The sequence below is a fragment of the Gobius niger genome (assembly GCF_951799975.1).
Source record: "Gobius niger genome assembly, chromosome: 8".
NCBI lineage: Eukaryota > Metazoa > Chordata > Actinopteri > Gobiiformes > Gobiidae > Gobius > Gobius niger.
The window spans coordinates 12010814-12030973 of record NC_136859.1 but is presented as its reverse complement, the minus strand read 5'-3'; the positions used below and the strand labels follow the sequence as shown (position 1 = coordinate 12030973).

Here is a 20160-nt window from a genome sequence, read left to right as displayed (position 1 = left end):
ATGAACATATGAACACAAATCACTGCTGTTTCTGTATGCGTAAATTCAAAATTCAAAAAAAAGAAAAGGAAAGATGAATTAGTTCCTTTACGTAAGACTGGGCAGAAAATGACAATGTTGTTATTCACATAATTGGATTTAGGTGTACATGACAGGTTTGCATGTTTTCCCCAATTACTGCTGAACTGACTGGAGTAATTCCTGTGGTAAGGATTATTAATAATTAAGACTCACTCGTGGCCCTTATGTACAGTATTGTTGCCTGGCGACACATCCCATGTTCAATAGGGAAGTGAAATACAGAAAAAGTTGGTCAAACCTATCACATGCACCTCAAATAGATTTTAAGTACTTTAGCTCATATCTCTAAATATCTCAAATAAAACAAACACTATAGCGTCATGGTAACAATAGGTGAGTAAACCAACACGATGACAAAATTGACAGCGGTGCATAGAAGGTGGTGCACTTTGGTGGAGAAAATATAACCAGGGGCACGCTTATATGCTACTATAATAGGCAAGTAAACGGAGCAGTCCGTTTTACAATAGGTTGCGCTCACATAAAACATGACCCTGTAATTACAGTGTTATGTGACAGTTAACAGGAATACAATTTGACATCTATCCATTTTCTTGAGCTGCACAGCCATATGATTCTGAGCTATCCCCGCCCCAATATTACTAAAACCACAAGCTCATTAGAATGAACGCAACCTATTACAAACTGCCCCCTGCTCTACACGGCAAAAAAAAAATCTGTCTTTGTAAGTAAGGGTGGTTCGGGGAAGCAAAAACATCTGCCATTTCAGAGTGAGGAAAAATTACTGCATTCAGAAAGCACTCTTCAAACCGCCGTCCCTGCTTCTCTTTGGACAATCTTCAGTTTCGGTGTGTGTTAAATAGTGCATTCCCTGAAGTGGACGAGGTCAGTCAAATAAAACAAGTCTCAACCATGCTTGTAAATCTGAAACAGGAAACAGTCCAAAAGGCATCACTTCTTGAGGTCGTCTGATATCAGCCACGAACCGTCCTCCTCCACCTCTCTTTGGACGACTAGGAGCATCTCTGCCACTTCCTGAGAAAGCTGTTCACTGAGAAAAGTGCTGCGTAAGAGAAACAAGACCACAATGTTAATGAGCTGAAGAAGGAAAAGGCACAACAACACTGTTTTCACCAGCAAGAGTGACATAAGATTCATGTGAGCACTCATGACATGACTCGCGGAGAGCATAAACTCCGAGAGACAATACGGTTTGTATTTACCCAATAGGCTCAGAATGTTTGCACATCAGTCATAAGGATGTTGGTCAATCCCAACTCCAACTGGTACATACTTTTTTATTTCTTTATCAGCCTGGCCTGTGTACACTGGCGTATTAATGAGAGCGTGAGTGCAAATGCAGTGGATACAAATTAGGCACTGGCTACAATCCAGAGTGATATGTTTACATGTGCTTTATTAAATGCCCCAATTAATAAAAAATGTTTTAAAATAATTTGAAAAAGCAACATCAACTTTAATCTTAGCAGTTGTTTTTATTTTTTAGTAAAACTTAATACAAGGGGAAATCAAGCTGTTATAATAATAATAATAATAATAATAATAATAATAATAATAATAATCTATGGCTCTCCTCAGTTAACCATCACTGACCGTAATTCTGCCTCTCCTCCAATACAGACAGGATTTTTCAGTTTGGAGTCCAGGTTGTAGTACTGTCCAGTGACTTGGCGAACGGCGAGCCAATGCCGACGTCGAAGTGGAAGAGAGACAATCCCAAGGGAGATGCGTGACGGGACATTGAGGATAAAACCGAGGACCTTCGATACACAAAGACTCTGAACCGTTCTAAGAGAAAGAGAAGAAAAAACAATCAAAACTGTAGAGCTGGTTTCAATATACTGTATATTATTGGCAATGTCATAATATACTCAGTTCTGTCATTAGAGCCTCTCTCTTCCTATGTCACTAAAACCTTAGTACAGAGGGTCTCTCTTGGATTGGGACCCAAAAGTGGGTTGAGGAACCATTCTCATCAAGCCTTTCCCAGGGCTTTCCCACAATTTCTCTACTGAAAAAGTACAAAAACAACTCTTGTTTTAAGCAAAGCTAGTGAATTTCTCCATTGTGAGATAAATAAATCCCCATCTTATCTTTAATGAAAGATTAACTGTATTTTACTTAATGGCAGCACAGTGGTGCAGCAGTTAGCGCTTGAAGCAAGAAGCGCTTGAAGCAAGAAGGTCCTGGGCTCGATTCCCACCTGGATGCCCCCAAACTCTGTGTGGAGTTTGCATGTAGGCTTCCTCCGGGTACTCCAGTTTCCCCTACCTCTAAAAACATGTACAATAGGTCCCCTCTGGGACCAGGACTCCCCTGAAAAAGGGATTCTAAATCTCAGTGGGACGTTTTCCTGATGAAATAAAGGTCAAATATATGACAGATTAAATTCCTATTTGAACTGCAGCTTGTGGGTCGTGACATAAACATTGCTACTTTTTCAACCTTTCCTCAAAGAAATGTCATTTTCTGGTGCAAAACTTGATTAATATTTACCACGGACATTATTACATCAAACTAGTTTTTAGAAACACATAAAATCCTGTCAGTTTAAGTGCTGAGCTTTATTTAGAATTTTAGCATAGTAAAAACATACATTTAGTCACTTATGAGACCATTTGTTCTAAGCTTAATCCAGGAATCATTTAACAAATATTGCACAGGGATGCAAGGACTGAATCATGAAAAAAAAGTTTTATATTAATATTTTGAAAGGGTATACATTACTAAAGCTCACCTGCGCTTGTCCCACCACACTGCAGCCAGTTCTCGGCTCTGTAGAGCTGCCATGATAACATTGACGTCATAATTCCCTGTGCCCAACACTGAGCGATGAGGGTTAACCATACACTGTGGGGCAAGCCTATCAAAGAAGAAAAGCACAAATACATTTATCTACATCTGTCCTTTACCAACACATAACTTAACTTAAACAAAAGACGTCATCACATCCTCAATTCTAAAATAATTCAGTCCAATTGACCACTTTTTGAAAACCGTTTATTTCTATGATAATACAATTATGCACTTTCTCAAGGCCATTAATAACTGGAGTTAACTAAAGGAGGTCACACATTAGGCGAGTATGCCTGAAATGCTTGCAGCTGTAAGAGGAATGAACACATGACACATACAGCAGTGAAGTTAGATAATGAACTCTCTTCAAATTAACCGTCTTTATGTTGCACTGAATGAACAAAGAAATACATTTCCCCTTGAAATGGCTGTGTTAACACTAAATCACTGTTGTCTGTTGATTTTGTGTTGCATGTTGTGTTTTTTCAGAAGCTGGCAAATTGTATGGTGCAGGTAGCCCCATCTCAAAATGAGCTTGTTCTTTCTCATCATTTTGGTTAGTAAAAAGTGTGACAACCACAAAGAGTAGTAAAAGGGTCCTAATGCCACATGACATGGACGTGGGACATTGGACAGACTTAAGAAAAAGCTCAAACCGCCATAATACCGTGGTTGAAGCCATAGAACTACAGTATTTCGATAAAATAACCCCAATTGTACTTTTTTTGCAAGGATATTTGGAGTATGATTCTAATGTACTTTGTTAGGCTATTGCTCATTAATTTCATTCAGAAAGGTTACTGATCAGGCCCGTACCTTTTGCAGATGTCATCTGCGGTCTCCTTGGTAAACACCCGCTCCTGCAGCACGTTGTTCAGGGCATGGATCGCGCACAGCTCCAACCTTTGCTTCTCATGAAACACCTCTCCTTCATTCATACTGAAAAGCGTAAAAACACCCCCAAATGAACACACAATATACACCAGCAAGGAGGTTCCAGCCAAACAAAAATATATAAAATAGTGGACCAAGGCTAACGTGAAGTAAAAAGTCGCTAGCAATTTCTGATGAAAAACAGTTTTGTGCAAGAAGTTAGAGCAAAAACGGTTAAGTTTAACCGGTATTTGTTTCCAAATATGTAACCTGATTGTCCACAACCCCTTTATTTAATGAACAAAAGATGCGCGAAAGAACTGACCTGCTGATAAAGCGATTTCCAGGAGAAAATATGCTGGACAGCTACATCCACAAACCGGAAGTGAACGCCACTCACTGAGTGATTGTAAACATGTAACAAATCTGTCACAAACTAAACACAAATGACCCTGGGCCTAAATCACCTCTAAAATCAGAATGAACAGCGGCGAAATATCTTAATATATGTATATATGAAAACAAAATAACAGAACATTACACACAGTCTAAGGCACGCGCTCTTGCTGCTCACAAGTGCAGTTCTGTAGTTATGTTACAGCGCCGTCTAGTGCCGAGACCGAGTACTGTTGCGGAACAGCCCAAAAGCTTGTGTAATTTGTAATATTTTATTTTTTATGTTGCTTTTATAGGGGAGTCTTTTTTCACAACTTATCCTTCAGTCATCCAGGCAACTGAGGCAAGTCCCAATGGAGAACCCACAAGGTTAAAAGTCCTTTTGGAGAGATGTGTCTTAATAACTAGGCTGAAAACGATTTCATTGGGCCTTCCTTATGGCTTCTGGACTAATTTTATCGAATGTTTATGGCCTTGCCTTAGAATTAAAACTGCCTTGCCTAGAACATCAACACTGGTACCACAACTCATAGGTACCTGTCCTATATCTATTATTATATACCATCTTGTTATATGTCCTGTAAAGTTATGTTATATTATCAACATTACTTGTGTCTAATAGACCATTTCTCGCTCTTATCATAGGGCATGCAGCCTTTTGCTGTCTATCAGTAGGCATACTATTTGCACACCCTAAGTCACCAACGTGGTGCCCGCGGGCACCCAGGGGCCCTTTGGGGCATGTCCAGAAGCCCTTGGGACTTTTTCTAAAGTGTAAAACACTTCATTTTCTTGAATCTAATTCTTAAAATTACAGTTTTTTCGGTTCTTGTGACTCAGTATGAGTTTAAAATAAAGCTATTTTAATATGATATGGGGTCAATATCCTATAAGTGAACAGTGTACGTTTAAGTCTTTAGGATTTGTTTTTAACTGGTAGCCCTCGAACAACTTAATGCTCTTATAGTAGCCCTCAGCTGAAATAAGGTTGGTGACCCCTGCCCTAAGTGTTTCTAAGAGCTGCATGTAACAAGTACATTTCTCCATTGTGAGATCAATAAAGGCTATCTTCTCTTATCTTATTTAACCCCCCCGTGATATCACCTAAAATCCAATGCATGTATATCGAGCATAGAGATGATGATGGCATTTTATCATACAGAATAATGTCCTCACTAGTTTACAGATAGAGAGGAGGGTTTGAGTTTTTCAAACAGGCCTATAGCTGAGTGCTATCGCTTGTATTAAGTCTCTGTTTGGCTGATAGCGCATCCCATTGTGTCGCAGATAGAATACAGCGCTCTGATTGGCTAAAGATCTGTAACGTAGCCCTAAACGCGCTCTCCCATTGGTCCGTTCTCGCAGGTTAAACTGAGGGTCGTATTTTTGTTCCTGTGTCAACCAAAAGAAGAGAAACCCACAGCGACCAGACGACAATCTGATCATCCCACGCTAGGTTACAATATATATCTGTGGAATTTTGTATTTGATCATCAAAAGACCACGGCCAACTCAGCATAAGTGTTTTTAAAGATGGTAAGTTTGATATCTTAGCTAGCCTTTTTGCTAACAGCTAGCACGATGATAGCACTTAGCAGCGGTCAAAAAAATTAAATATGTAATGGCCTTATTTATCTGAGGACAATCCGACCTCACTTGTAAAATGCGTCCTGAATTGGGCAATAGGAGATGGTAATTGTAGTGGACACGCTTAACGTCTAGCTTTATATTGTAATAGTAACATAATTTGTAGCTAGGCGATGCTTGCTAACGTTGATAGAGTTTCGTGGAGATGTCCAGTATTTAACGACTACTACGACTAACGACACCGGTTTAAACTAAAATTAGAGTAACTGTTTTGTTTGTGACAGTTTCGCGTTGGATACTACTTTTAACCAGACACATTTTATTCAGACTATCTTTATTTTGTTTCTGTATGGCCCTCCATCTTCCTAAAGTATATAATCTCTTCTAAAATAAATTGTTTTAGGGCTGTATTTTAGTATTGGGGAAATGTTAATGTTATTGGTAAACAAGCAAAGTTGGCAAACCAAAACATATACCTGCGGATAATCGGTAGTGGTAGGGATTTTGATCGTGGTTTTAAAATTCATGTTTTAATTTGCACGTTTCTCTGTCTCTTCTCAGAACTCCAATGTGGAGAATTTGCCCCCTCACATTCTTCGCTTGGTTTATAAAGAGGTGTCAGCATTAGCAGCAGATCCCCCTGAGGGAATCAAAATTTACCCCAGTGAAGAAGATATCACGGAGTTGCACACGTCCATTGAAGGCCCTGGTAAGTGACCACACAATGTTGATCAGTTGTTGACCAATCGCATGTGTTTTCTTATCAAACCAATCAATGTAGTGATTGTAGCGTTTAAACTCTCATCAAGTCATTTCGTTTTAGTCCATGACCTGGGTTGCTGCATGATTTTTTTATTTATTTTTTCTCTCAAATTCTTTTTTAAATTTTTTTTTATTATCAAGTATTTATTTGTTTAATTTTTTTTTCACTCTACTCTCCACCCATGCCTGCATCTTTCGGTCCTCAGCCATTCAGACAAGAAACCCGAAAGAAAAACGAATTGCTTCCGTTTATAATCTCTATAATTTTTAAGGGTTGGCAATTGGGCAATTATGCTAGGAGGCTCACAATGACTTGGTTCTATTACTTGGGCATAATGTTGGTGTAATAAATTCTTTATACTCTGACAGAGGGAACTCCATTTGCTGGTGGCATTTTCCGAATGCGCCTCGTCCTCGGGAAGGATTTCCCTGCTGTTCCACCCAAGGGGTATTTTCTGACCAAGATTTTTCACCCCAACGTTGGCCACAAAGGTGAAATCTGTGTCAACGTATTGAAGAAAGACTGGAAGGCAGAACTTGGCCTCAGACATGTTTTACTTGTAAGATTTATAACTTAATTAACATTTCTGTTTATATTTGTTGTTTTTTTTTCTAAATGCATCCTTTTTCTTCCACAGACAATCAAGTGTCTGCTTATCCATCCAAATCCTGAATCGGCTCTGAATGAAGAGGCTGGGCGCCTGCTTTTGGAGGACTATGCAGAATACGAGTCTCGTGCTCGTTTACTAACAGAAATTCATGCCATGGGTAGCTCTGGTGGGACCTCAGGAACACAGCAGGACCCTAACGATGGCCCTCAGCCAAAAAAGCATGCAGGTGACCCAACGAAAAGAGCTGGTCCCAGCGCAGTAACAGCAGCACCTCTTGGGAACGGAGCCAGCACTGCCAACAGCAGCAATACCAACAGTAGTAGCGGCAACAATACTGTAGCAGTGAAAAAGAAAGCAGATAAAAAACGTGCATTACGGCGACTTTAATGCTTTGGCACAGTTCTGTATGTGTGTGTGTGTGCGTGTGTGTGTGTGTGTGTGCGCGTGTATAAAAGTACTGAAGTGAGTTTGCGTTACTTTGTTTAACCATCTCTCTCTATTTCTACCACCTTTTGAAGTCCACTTTGTACTCCTCCAGTCATCAAGTCTGTCCCATTTATATCATAGAAGTTCAATTATTTTCGTAAGCCCTGACTTGATTGGAAAGAAAAACTGTATTTTTGCCATAGGGTTATAGTAAAAATACATCACAGGAATTGTTTTCTTATCCTCTGAGGATTCTGTTCATGTCTCACATGTCTCAATTCCGTTTTGCAGTGAACATTGTCAGCTCTTTTTAATATGTCTTCTCTGCTGTGATGGTACTGTGTACTGCTCAGCAAGGCTCTTGATTAAACCCGAAACATTAAAAGTAGGTTTACTTTTTGATTTGTGAAAATATAATGCAATTGAAAAAGAAAATAAAAGGGAAGGAATATTGTCAATGAAATGAAATTTAAATACGCTTTTTATACAAAAATAAAATCAAGCAATGGAATGGCTTAACTATTTTCTACTCTTTTATATACTTCAATGTCTTACAATTTAAGTCTGGTGCTATTCGGAAATGGGGTAGGTTGTAAGAAAACTGTAAAGGAATCTATGATCAAAAAAGCAGAGATACTTGTATCTATAATTTTGTAGCCATGCAAATGTCCCAATTCTACTGCAAGCCATATTGAAAACATCTTAAGGGCATTTTTTGCTGCTTGTTCACCACCTGTTCCTCTTTATACATGGCCCAAGCATTTTAAAAGAATCAAGAGTTGACAATTGAAAAGGTGCCTCTTAACGTGTGCCACTGTACTGACTGGATGGATATTTATTTCAGTTTTAAATTATTTAATAAAGATGGAAAGTTCAATCATGACTGGTAAACCTGTCTTAAAATGACCCGCTGGATAATGTCCACAAAGATTTACATGATCGTGTGAGAGTAGCATTTAATTTTGTTTGATGTTCTGCAGTGATGAAATAACCATTATGAAGCAAGCAGTAATTGCATCCACCTCAGCATCCAGTGCAGGAAAAGTGCACCCGATAGGGCGTCATTGGCGCATCTAATGAAAGTCTGCACTGGCCTCGGTAGACGTGCAGCAGCCCACCCACCTGTGTAGAAATAGCTGGCTGGGTAATTATCAGACCTTCTTTAAACATAGACCTTATTATAGAATTTTTCAACCGCCTAAATATTTCCCGTTTTTGTTTCATTCTTAAGTCCTTTTGTGTGGGCAAGGGTTTTATTTGCTTCATACGTGGATGACTTTACAGATGTGGCCATCCTCACTGTCCTTTTATATAGCCTATAGTCAGCTGTTTCTTGTTTGTCTTGGAACCCAAAAAAAATCACCCATTTGAATTGCCAATGTAGGACTGGAACTAATTGACAGTTTCGTTCACGCTCCAGTGTTAAAGCTTTTGCGCCAATCCTCTCCCCTTCCCCGTTTTTATCGCTTTCATAATTGCCACCAACATAATGACACAGTTGCTGTGGCAACCGTTTCTCTGTCTCTTTTCGCTCTAACTCACGAAGAAAACACACAAAGCTACTCTTTGAATCTCAGAGGTACTCAGCTGCATGCAGAGTTCCTGAATTCGTTTTTATTTTTTGGGGGGCCAATGTAAAAAAAAAATCTTGCTTTTCATGGTAGGCTATTTGCCAAACTTTCAAAAATGCACAGCCAACAATAGGCATTAAAGTCGCATCCTTATCGGGGTATACACAGGCATGGTTGTTTAGTTCAGAAATGAAGGAATGTGAATATAGTAAAAACAAAAGCAACGCCACCAGTTGAATGAGGTCTAAAGACGGTCTGTATAAGCGCGAGAAAGCAGTATCGCAGCAGCGCGAGCGACCAATCACAGCGCGTCAAGAGAGGTGAACCACCGCGAGGCCGATTGCAGTTGTGCTTTACGACCAGTCTCTTTCGGAAATTATTTGGAGAATCAGCCGCAGACTTTTACAGATAAGTTACATTCGAGTTTTTGGGTGATTTTGCTCACCGCGTGGCGCGCAGATAACTTAAAGCGTTGATGGAACTTGCACTCGCAAAAGCGGATCCTACTGTCAGAGATATATAGATATTCATCAGATCATGCAAATTCATGATGTGTAGTCCTTCTCTACGGCAACAGGAACGTTAAAACATTTGGCATACCCACAGTTCAAGCTGTCCTCCTGCTACAATAACAGGCTGCCTCAGAAGAACAGTGAGTGAAGTGCGCAGGCTCTCCCCGCGCTCCTCTCCAGCATCAGACCCCAGAGCAACGCACAGGTAAGACACGACATTTTGCACCTTTCACTTTTGCAACATCTTCTATCGCAATACATGGACAAATCCTTCAAGACAGCATGTAATGCATGTTTTGGGTTTTTGAGGAATGTTTTTAGTATCTTTACGCATGAGATGCGCTGGAGGCTGTAGAAACAAAACATCAGGATCAAAGCTGCGCCATGCAATTAGATGTTATGAGTTCTTACTGGACAATCGTGACATAACAATGGACATCTATTAAAGTCACCAGTGTCACCATTGAGACTGAAGAAATATTAATATGAAGAAACCACATACAATGGGACCTCACACACCGGTACGGATACACCCACGCACTCTTAGCCAATGGTACATGCAAGTCATGTCCATTAATCGCTGGCTTCTTCGTCGCAACTCACTTTTGAACTATAAAACGATTGTTTGAGGAATTTGTACGTGTACAACTTAGATGATGCAAAGTCATTGCGCAGCATTTACTTAATTATTCCATGAACAATAAGCTGCTGGTGCCAGGGTGTCGTAACTGTCCTCTCCATAACATCGCATTTTCTCTCTGTGTTTCCCATTAGCCTTTAATATTTTTCTCACACTGGTATTTAGTCAAAGGAAGCCATTTTGATTTGTTCTCGACGAACACCTGTTGAAATCTCTGCTGGATAGGCGTCTGCACAGCCTCACAGTGTATGCTGCAATGAACACAATTGGGGGTTTGTGCGTTAGTCGCTCTCATCAGTTGCTTACAGATTATTGAAAAGGCCAGTTCTTTGTATCCAAGGAGCCCAGGTATTAATTTTCAAAGCTTATAATATTGCACGCCGATCATCCTTTGCATCCTTTGCTTCTCTTCTCATTTCTCATTCCTCAACTCTCAATCTGCTGCAACAATAAAGTTGACACTAATATATATTGTTCAAGACATTTTAGTGATACACTATAGCCTTACTTTAAAATGTGCTCTAGTGGTTATTAATTATGAATATATTTTTTACATGTGTAAAGGAGCCAAAGACACACCGTGGTGGCTCCATAGATGTTGTGCCATCTTGCCAAGCCTAAACAAGACTAGGTTAGAACTTTGAGGTGGTGTCTGTCTAATAGCTGCAGAATGAATAGTGCCTTTCATTTCATTTCATTTCTTTTCTTTTTACTGGCTCTTTCACTCACACAGACAGAGCTGCAGTGCTATTCTGAGAGAGTTAGCTGCCTCAACCCACGCACCGAATCTGAAAAAGAGAGAAAGGCAGAATGGGGAAAACGACTTGAAGGAGGGAGCAAGAAAAATAATATTGCATAGAGCAAGAGATTGCGTTTGACAAAATGCCCATATAGTCTCAGGTTAAGCAATTCTATTACAAAACCCTTTCACAGGTTGTCCGGTTGAAAGCTCCAATTGGACACATTAGATGAGCTTCTTCTGAATGTGACTTGCCGATTTGCAGATTTGTTTTGCTGTTTCTGTGATGTGCTATATTGTATTGGTGAGTGCTGGGAGAAATGTACTTGGTTCTGTGCCACCCACACGCCGCCCTCCCACTCACGGTCGTCTCTCTCCCTGCATCTATAGCTACCTCTGGCTCTTCCCTGCTCGAAACAATCTCTCTTTGCTCATTTAAATCCCTACCCTGCATTTATCTCTGCTGCTCTCTCGCCATCAAGGGCTTTTCGGTGTGCACCGCATGTTCCCTCAGCGATCAAACCTGCACATTCGAACAATTATGCAAAAGCATCTTGCATTAGATAAGAAATGCCTATATGGGCCACATTTTCTCTATAGGTTATGTTCATGTAACAACATAACATTTTTAAGAGCAGAGTTTGAGGACCGACAAGAATTCATGTATTATGTTCTTCTCTATAATTACTGCACTATCTGCATGAAACAGAAACTGGCACAAACGTGGATGTATTTTGTGCCAGGACAAATGAACTAAAGGGAAAAAATGTTTTCACTGTTTGTCTAAAAGCTGTTACATTGTTCCATCACAAAGGTGCAATAAGTGTATTAATTGTTGTTCGTAGAACAGACTTTAAGCCACAAGTTGAATAAAGAAAGATAAGGAGGAAAAGGGTTGATTCTCTGTTTGGATATTTTTTTCAAAAACAGTATATTGCCCATAAAGTTAAACTGTCCCACATTTCGATCTATCTGAGATTATGACACAACAAATGCTAGAACATTATGATCCCAATCTATAGACACAATCCACAAATTAATATTGAACTCTGTAAACATATGGTTCACATTGTTCGGTCCATGGGTAAAGACTTTTCTAATGCCTTTCCTTAATGATGATTTGTTTGAAGGTAGAACATTTGTGGTGGTAAATACTTGTTTTTCTTTTTTTTCCAGACCACACTACAGCATACAGCATACTTGGAAGACACAGGGGAAATGACACACACCATGATTTAGAATTGACAGACGAAGGACATTAGTTGCGAGAGCGCTGATGCTTTGGGTCTGAAGGTTCGAGGGGCATGTAACAGAAACAAGTGGAGCCTGCGGAGATTTGAGCATTCTGTCTCTCCCATCTGTGCCTACAGATAGGGACATTTTGATAATTACATATAATTATAATTTCTGTGGGAGACAGATCTGCCTCTGTCTATTATTGCCAACACCTCCAACACAAAAACGACACATTTCCATTTTTCTCAACAAAAGTGGTATTCTTTGGACCCCCTGAGACAAATCAGGAATATATTTATGACCTAAGGCAATGTTATGTGTCATTCTCTTAATAGCCGGTCAGTGAGCCTGTTGAATGGCATGGACAACTTTTGTGCCTAAAAGATGACGGCAGATCTGTGCTGAGCTTGAGACGAGTCTGATTTTAAGATGGATCTCACAGACTACAACTCACTTTGTTGGTTTATGCTTATCTGCAATTTTCAGTTTTTACAGTCTCCTAGCACTTAGGCTGAGGCTCACTCATTATCACCCAGCCCAATCACAGTAACAGCCTGTGCCAGGCAAGAACTGAAGAACATTTAGAGAATCGAAGAAAAAAATTGAGCAAATGTTTATAGATTTGACTAGTGGATAAACCAGAGTTTTAAATTAAAGGTCTGAAGTTAGAAGGTAATAGAAGTTATCATATTAAGCATGTTTTATACTGGTGATGGGGTCTAATTTAAATTATTAGTCAAAAATATGATTATTAGGCCATTGCACACACCATGTATTTTACACAGAACCGTTGCATGTGGATGACTTAGCAATAAAATCTGAGTGCAGTGAAAACTAGAAAAATCTGCCATAAACTAAAGTAAGAATATTACTTACATTTGATCTTTCAAATCATTGTGCAAGTGCCAAGATCAGCAGAAGAATGTATAGTATTTCTACAGGCTACTGTCAGTACTGAAAACAGAGCTGGTATTGATCAATTTTGTCAAACATATATCTTTAGTAGAGGGAGCATGTATTGAAAGGGACGTTGGGAAGTAAAACATCATGTTCAGAGGTGCTGAAGTGATGAAAAGATGAAGACATCCTTCACTCACTGTGGCGTCCGAGCCATTTGTTTACCATTAAATATATTTATCATGCATCTTTAAACATAGACTTTTTAATTAAGTCACACAAATTGATAACTACTTCAGAATGAAAATATTGGTGTAACATCCAAAGGCAGGAGGCTGTACATGTGTATTCACATGGCATTTTAGTGGATTAAACGGCAAAAGCGGATACAGCATTGACTCAAACACAGAAAATAGATCTCTTAGTCATGTAAAAATGACGCCCACCATCAGTCTCAGAGTGCTCACTGTCTCCCTGCTCTCACTCCTTACTGCCCCACTTACCACTGGTGTGGAGACCTCTATGGCCCCCTCCCCTCTGTACTTGGACCACTCACACACAGCTAGCACTGAGCAGCCCGTGTCTGGGCCGCGCTCCTCTCTCCTGCTACGTGTAATCCAGACTAATGCCCAACCCGCAGCTCTACAAAGCAGGCCCAAAGCACCCCAGAACCTTCCAGAGAGTGCAGAGGAGGTCCTGGAAACCCCTCCCAGGCCACAGCCCCAAGTTATGTTTCCCAAAAATGTCACGTCTTCAGAGGCCCTCGCCCCTCCCTTAGGAGCCGCCCAGGTAGCACCCATCCGCCCCCGGCTCATGGACGTGTGGATGGATGTATGTCGGGGTTATTTTGATGTGATGGGACACTACGACAGTTCGTTTAACTGCACTAAAGACACCTTCATCTACTGCTGTGGCACATGCCACTACCGCTTCTGCTGCCCGGACAGTTCTCGCCAACTGGACCAGGAAAACTGCAGGAACTACCACTCCCCCGACTGGGCCAAGACACAGACAGACTCCATGATGCTCCCTGATGATATGGGTCCTGACACAGAAATCGACCCCCTGAAGCAGCAGAGCCACAACACTGGGATTGTCATCGGAGGAGTGATCATCTTCATGATCGTTGTTGCTGTGGGCATAAAGGTGGTCTTCAACAAGGTGCAACAGGAGGCTATAAACAGAGATCTTAACATGCCCAGGTATGGATGGCTCATTTCTCAGTATTTCCTATAATATATGCGTGCATTTATGGTTTGAACATGAACTCAGTTAAGCAATGACCACGTTGCAATTTTAATGTCATTTTTTTAAATAAAGTTAATTTCAATTTAATATACATTATATAAGATTCATAGTTAACTCTCTTATGATTCTTATTTATGTTTAGGTGATTCAAAAAAGGGCAGCATAGTTGATTCTTTAGGTCATGGAGAGACAGACTTCTCATTATCATTGTTTTGTTCAGAGCCCTGGTGGATATGCTGCGGCACCAGTCGAGCCCTGTACAACAAGACGAGAGAAACAACAGTGTGGCCCTCACTGTCGCAGATGGGACAGGAACATTGGGACGAACTCAGAAGAACATGTATGCTCCTGGACTGCCCAGCAAAGACAACAGATGTGCGCCTTATACGTATTTGAAGAGGCTATATTTTGTGTGTCGCAATTTAGACATGTAAATGGGAAACTAATGACTTATGTTTTTATCTTTAGTGGGAAATTTGCAGCACAACTTCATCCACCCATCGAACACCAGCCCCAAACACACTGCCACTATTGGTAAGACAGCTGGCTTCTATGTAAATTGCATGTAATCACCTCTGCATCATTTGCTTCATTCATTTTGGCTTTAAGCTTACAAGTAGACTCATTAACTCAAACAATAATAATGATGATCACATCTTTGGCTGCTTGTGTGGGATCCGAAAGCATGTTTGATTTCTGTCTGTTTGTGTGAATGTAGCAGATTCAAACTCTGCTTCCCGCAGTGTGCAATATCCAGAGGAGCAGATCTCATTAAACACACACTGGTTTGTCCCTGTGATATCTGCAGAACGCACCCCTCGCATGAACAATGCTCAACTGGCAGCTGGAGGAACCCTACTCTCCAGCAAACACAACAACACCAAATCCCAGCCCTCCTTCCACCACTCTCTGCACAATCTGGCCCAGCTGCCCCCGTCCTACGAGAGTGCCACCAAGCCCGAGCTCAACCGATACTCCTCGCTCAAGCGCCTTGGTATGTTCTTCAGACTTCAAATTTATCAAGAGCTCTGTTTAGTCAACAGGTAATTTACGGTTGAGTTGTTTTGTTTGGCTTACAGAGAAAGGTCTGGATGAGTACTCTTCCGGCTACTGCACCACCAAGCGTCGTCCACACACTGCACAGCCTGCCCTGCAGTCATCCAGCCATCACCTCCACTGGGGTGGGGACTATACCCTCAGTGGGAGAGGCACCCTGCCCAGGCATGCAATGCGGCCCTGGATCCCCCCTCCTCCCTCTGGTATTGTGCCTGCCTCTCCCACTCCCAACCCTTACCCTCTGGATCCTCCCGAACCACAGTTTAACCCCAACTACGACACTCTGTCCAAGCCGAGGAAAGTCAAGTCCACTGACCAACTCCTCAACATGGGAGAGGTCCCTGGAAACACAGGCACGCTCTCCCGAATGTCCAAGAATCAGCAGCATCAGTACTACAAGAACAAAAACTCCAATACGCAAACCTTAACTCGGAAAACTCAGGAGAGGCAGGAGAGGCAAGACAGGCAGGATAGGCAAGATAGGCAGGAGAGGCAGGAAAGGCAAGATAGGCAGGATAGGCAGGATAGGCAGGAAAGGCAGGATAGGCAGGAAAGGCAGGATAGGCAGGAAAGGCAGGATCGTCAGCGAGAAGAGCGGCTGCTCATGTCCCCAGACCACCTGGAGGAGCGCATGGGTGTTGGGATGGGAGTGGTAGACCCTTACGCCCACACACCCAGTGGGGTAGTCCCTACTCTGCCTCGTCAACAAAAGGCTCAGTCTCAGCAGAACGTGTCTACTCCTTCCCTGGACCGACACCACATGATAAAGATGAACTCTCACCCCACATCTGGCAGGGAGCAGGAGAGGAGCACCCCAATGCCTGGCCACATGAGTGGAGGGATGGGATGGGCAGGAGAGCCGCCCACCCCGGGAGTGGTTATGGGAACAGGAACGCTCGGAGGCCATAGCGCAAGAAGAATGGCTTTTGCTACGAAAAGGCAGAACACCATTGAGCAGCTACACTTCATCCCGGGAGGGGGCAGTTCGGGGTCGTCCGGCAGTGGAGGGGGGAGTCAGGGAATCAGGACAGGGAGCAAAAATGAGGTGACAGTGTGAGCTTAGTGCCTAATGTAGAGTTATGCTCTTTAGAGATAGATCACCCTACTGCATTTAACTAATAGATAGAAGACATTATACTATTAGAGAAACAACTAAGGGAAACATGACTAGAATAGTATATAATATAGTTTATTTATATAGACAAATGATCAGTAGTTAGGCATTTAAATAGCTATTCTGTTGTAAAAGCTTAACTAGTATTATACGGTGAAAAGTAAGTATATAATGCTATTGTGAGGATTATCTGTTATGGTTATGTGATAGCCTACATCAGCCATATTTTGTAACCAGTTTGCCATATCGCCATTAACAACAGTGCCATTACTTAGAAAGACTGACCAACGGGAAAAAACTGCCAGAGCTGTTCTTCATAGTTTAGTATTAAATGTTTTTATTTTTCCAAAACGTACTCAGGAGCCATATTAGACTGAAAACCGTACGATTTGAAAATGAGAATTGATGAGAACTGTGTGACATCTTGAGGGCTGAGCCAACTACCTGCATGACCTTTGCTAATGGACAACTGCCAACAAAGATTATCAATGAGTAGACAGTGGTATCCTGCCTCATCTTAATATAAAAGGATACAGAACACGTTACAAAGCTCTATGGAATGGACCTAAAAGGTTGTTCAAGACCGGGGCTCCGCTCAACGGGCTGGACTGCTGTTGGATGTACCAATTTCTCAATTTGATGCCTGGGTTGCCTAGATTTCCATGTGACCTTAGCCCAAACTCCCAGTGGACAGATCACTGTTACATTGCAGAGGTGTAAGCTATAGACATGTTCTTTTGATGAATCAGGAGTGTCAACAACAACAAAAACGGGGCTACGCTATTCTAGAGCCATTTATAAATTCTTGACATGCACAAGTCAAAAATCAGCAGAACAGAAGTGCATTATGGGGTGTGTGTTTATTATTTCTAGACGGTTCAAAGAGTAAAGGGTTTTCCTATAGAGCACAAATATACGGTTGCGCTTACACAACTGTCCTTCAGAAAAAAAGCCATTTTGTGGAGATACAAAGAAAATACCACTGCGAAGCTGGTTTGACAATCACCATTCCTGTTATCTTCTCCGGGTCCGTGATATTTTGTACAGTCAACGGAGAGACTTCAGACCAAAAGCCAAAAACTCTTTTGAGTCAGAGGGGCGTAAAGGGCACCCATAGGCCTTCTTTCTCCTGAACTAGAGACACGGATGGCGAAGGAAGCCCTCTCCATCTACAACAACAAGACCTTGCTGTATCATATCGCACCACAATATCAGTGAAAAAAAAAAAAAGAGAGAAAAGCGAAAAAACCTACATCAATAACGCTTACTAACACCAAGGGCTATCCTATCTTATATACTATATGTGAAATCTATAGTCCATATAAAAATGCTATCTCTTTCTCTTGATTTTGTGTTGATATTGTCATGACGTGTGAAGTATTAACTGTACAGATACAGAAAATGCGCTACAGAAGCACAACAATTCAAAGAGGAAAGGCAGGAAATAAGTCAAGTTTGCACAATCCTACGAAAATTTGCACCAGGTTCCAACTTTTCACTCATCACTTTGCATTGGTACAAGCTTGGCCAGTCACATGATTGGTCAGTAGAGTTGTGTTATGTGAAAGTCAATGGGAAACGAGGGTGGTCATTTTGAAGAAGAAAACGATCACTGAATTGTATTTGTTTACAGACTACTAAATTCAGATTACATTTATTCGGACAATCTACCTATACATAGTGCTCAATGTAGTTGTTCTGAATATGATGGCGTGTTCTTAATAATTATTACAACTATTATAACTGTTATGGTAATTACAATTATCTTATGGCGTGTTGTTATTTTACTTGGTGGGGTTTACGTGTTGTTTCTTTCTTTTCCTTTTTTTTACTTTGATTTTATAAAGGAAACTAGCATTTTCATGACTAGCTGTTTTTTCATACATTCCAAACCTTGTTGCATGCCAGCGCCATTTCTTTGAGAGGCATTTTGCAGTAAGCCTGGATGTACGGTCACTGATCAATTTATAAACGACTTGTTCGTACTGTGCCTAGTCATCGGCCTTATTGAGCTCAAGTTTACTTCACAACACTCTGGAGGAAAAAGCGAAAGAAAAAGATCTTTGGACAACAAGAGCCTTTCAGATGTTTTGCAGAAGATGGCAACAAGCCAGAGAGCTGTACAGCATGTGCTTGATGGGGCAGTCTGACTCTTATTGTACAATGCCATAATGTATGTGTGCATGGATGAATGTTTTATACCCAGATGGGATAGAGGACAGAGGGAGGAAAACGAAAGCTTTGAACGCAATGTCTTTTTTCAGGGAAACAGGACCGATGACATGACGTAGTTTAGAGTTTTTTATTAGAACCACTAAAGGTCTGTAGCAAAGTCTGTAAACTCACACAAGCCATATTCAAACTTCATTCTCATGATTTTATAAATGGTCGATCTAATTTGTGCAAGTATTGTATTTTGTATAGCTAGTACAATCAGAATATTTTAAGTGGTCTATTTGCATTGATTTGAGAATCCAACACGATGTGATAGTATTTTATGAACTGTACAGTGCCAACTTCATACCATTTTGTTGTCTTTCTATTGTCATAGCTTCCTAACGGCTTCAAGGGTAATGACTTTTTCACTAATGGTGACTAATACACAGACATGGGATAAGTGCTAGCGTCTAGAAGGAAATGAATGAATATGGTTTGTGCTTTTACCATTATGAATTCATTATGAGCGACTGTGATTCTGGAAACCTAAAGAGAATTGATAAACCATTTATTTACTGTTTAACAACCCTTTTGTTGTTGTTCAATGCATTAACCCCCATTGGATACCAAGAATTTGTATAATAAAGTTGGTGAGAAAACTTAAAATGTATGCATTCATTTTCTCATTTCTATTCTCATTTCATTCTTTATAGTCTTTGAGTAGCGCCTGTGTTGCAGTGTATCCTCCGAGCTAATGTTAAAAAATATCCTTATTCTCTGACGGATTCACATTGAACAGACAAAACAAACATCACAATACATTTGATGAGGAGCTCAGAGCCATGTCTGTTTTAACTTCCATAAGGTTAAGGGAGGAGGAGGGACATCCTGTATTGTACTTTTTTCCTTAAGTTTTATTTATGGGAACGTTTTGATAAAAAATGATCCAAGACATCTAGCCCATTATGTAGGTAGCAGTTTTTTTCTTATTCTAGGCCTATGTGTATTTCCAGTAATGTGTAATTCTTTCCTTTTGTGCTCATGACTAAATTTACTCCAGGTTTTAACATGTGCAGTAGAAATTTGTTTAGGAAGGTTTAAGTAATCATGGGGTGAGCAGCATTAGGAGTCAGACTGTGTAACATTAACTTTAGCTCAATTCTTTCTGAAATGTTTATAGACTATTTACTAAACACTACTTAATTATTTACTTGCTTTAATTAATTTATTGGTCTTGCAAAAAAAAAAGCCTAGGATATAGATGTTTAACTTTCTCATAATAGGCGGTGCAAATGATAAGATTCAAAAGGCCGAATTGAGCAGTGAATCACACTTCCTAAACTGAAATGTGTCTGGCAAGTTGGCTGGTGTTGATATCAAGCACTGCAGAAGATCTTTTATTCAGTCATATATGACCAAAAAATGTTGTCTCCAACCTAATATCTACAGCTTAAAGGAAACACAGGAACAGTTTTT

The 20160-nt window shown here is 40.6% G+C and overlaps 3 protein-coding genes across 3 annotated transcripts; 2 read left to right on the top strand and 1 right to left on the bottom strand.

Moving 5' to 3' along the window:
- Positions 1–376: 376 nt before the first annotated feature.
- Positions 377–4243, bottom strand: josd2 (Josephin domain containing 2). The gene is made up of 5 exons (XM_079560870.1): positions 4058–4243; positions 3676–3798; positions 2801–2926; positions 1657–1851; positions 377–1105 (listed from the first exon to the last, which is right to left on the bottom strand). The coding sequence occupies exons 2-5, from the start codon at positions 3795–3797 to the stop codon at positions 994–996; spliced, it is 555 nt and encodes a 184-aa protein (XP_079416996.1). The 5' UTR covers position 3798; positions 4058–4243; the 3' UTR covers positions 377–993.
- A 1251-nt stretch (positions 4244–5494) lies between these two features.
- On the top strand, positions 5495–8050 carry ube2s (ubiquitin-conjugating enzyme E2S). Its single transcript, XM_079562040.1, has 4 exons — positions 5495–5664; positions 6277–6424; positions 6847–7037; positions 7116–8050. The coding sequence occupies exons 1-4, from the start codon at positions 5662–5664 to the stop codon at positions 7473–7475; spliced, it is 702 nt and encodes a 233-aa protein (XP_079418166.1). The 5' UTR covers positions 5495–5661; the 3' UTR covers positions 7476–8050.
- Positions 8051–9335: 1285 nt separating this feature from the next.
- shisa7a (shisa family member 7a) lies at positions 9336–19339 on the top strand. Its single transcript, XM_079560736.1, has 6 exons — positions 9336–9802; positions 12153–14311; positions 14578–14732; positions 14826–14891; positions 15166–15351; positions 15437–19339. Exons 2-6 carry the CDS (start codon positions 13545–13547, stop codon positions 16468–16470), a joined length of 2208 nt encoding a protein of 735 aa, XP_079416862.1. The 5' UTR covers positions 9336–9802; positions 12153–13544; the 3' UTR covers positions 16471–19339.
- The last annotated feature ends 821 nt before the right edge of the window (positions 19340–20160 follow it).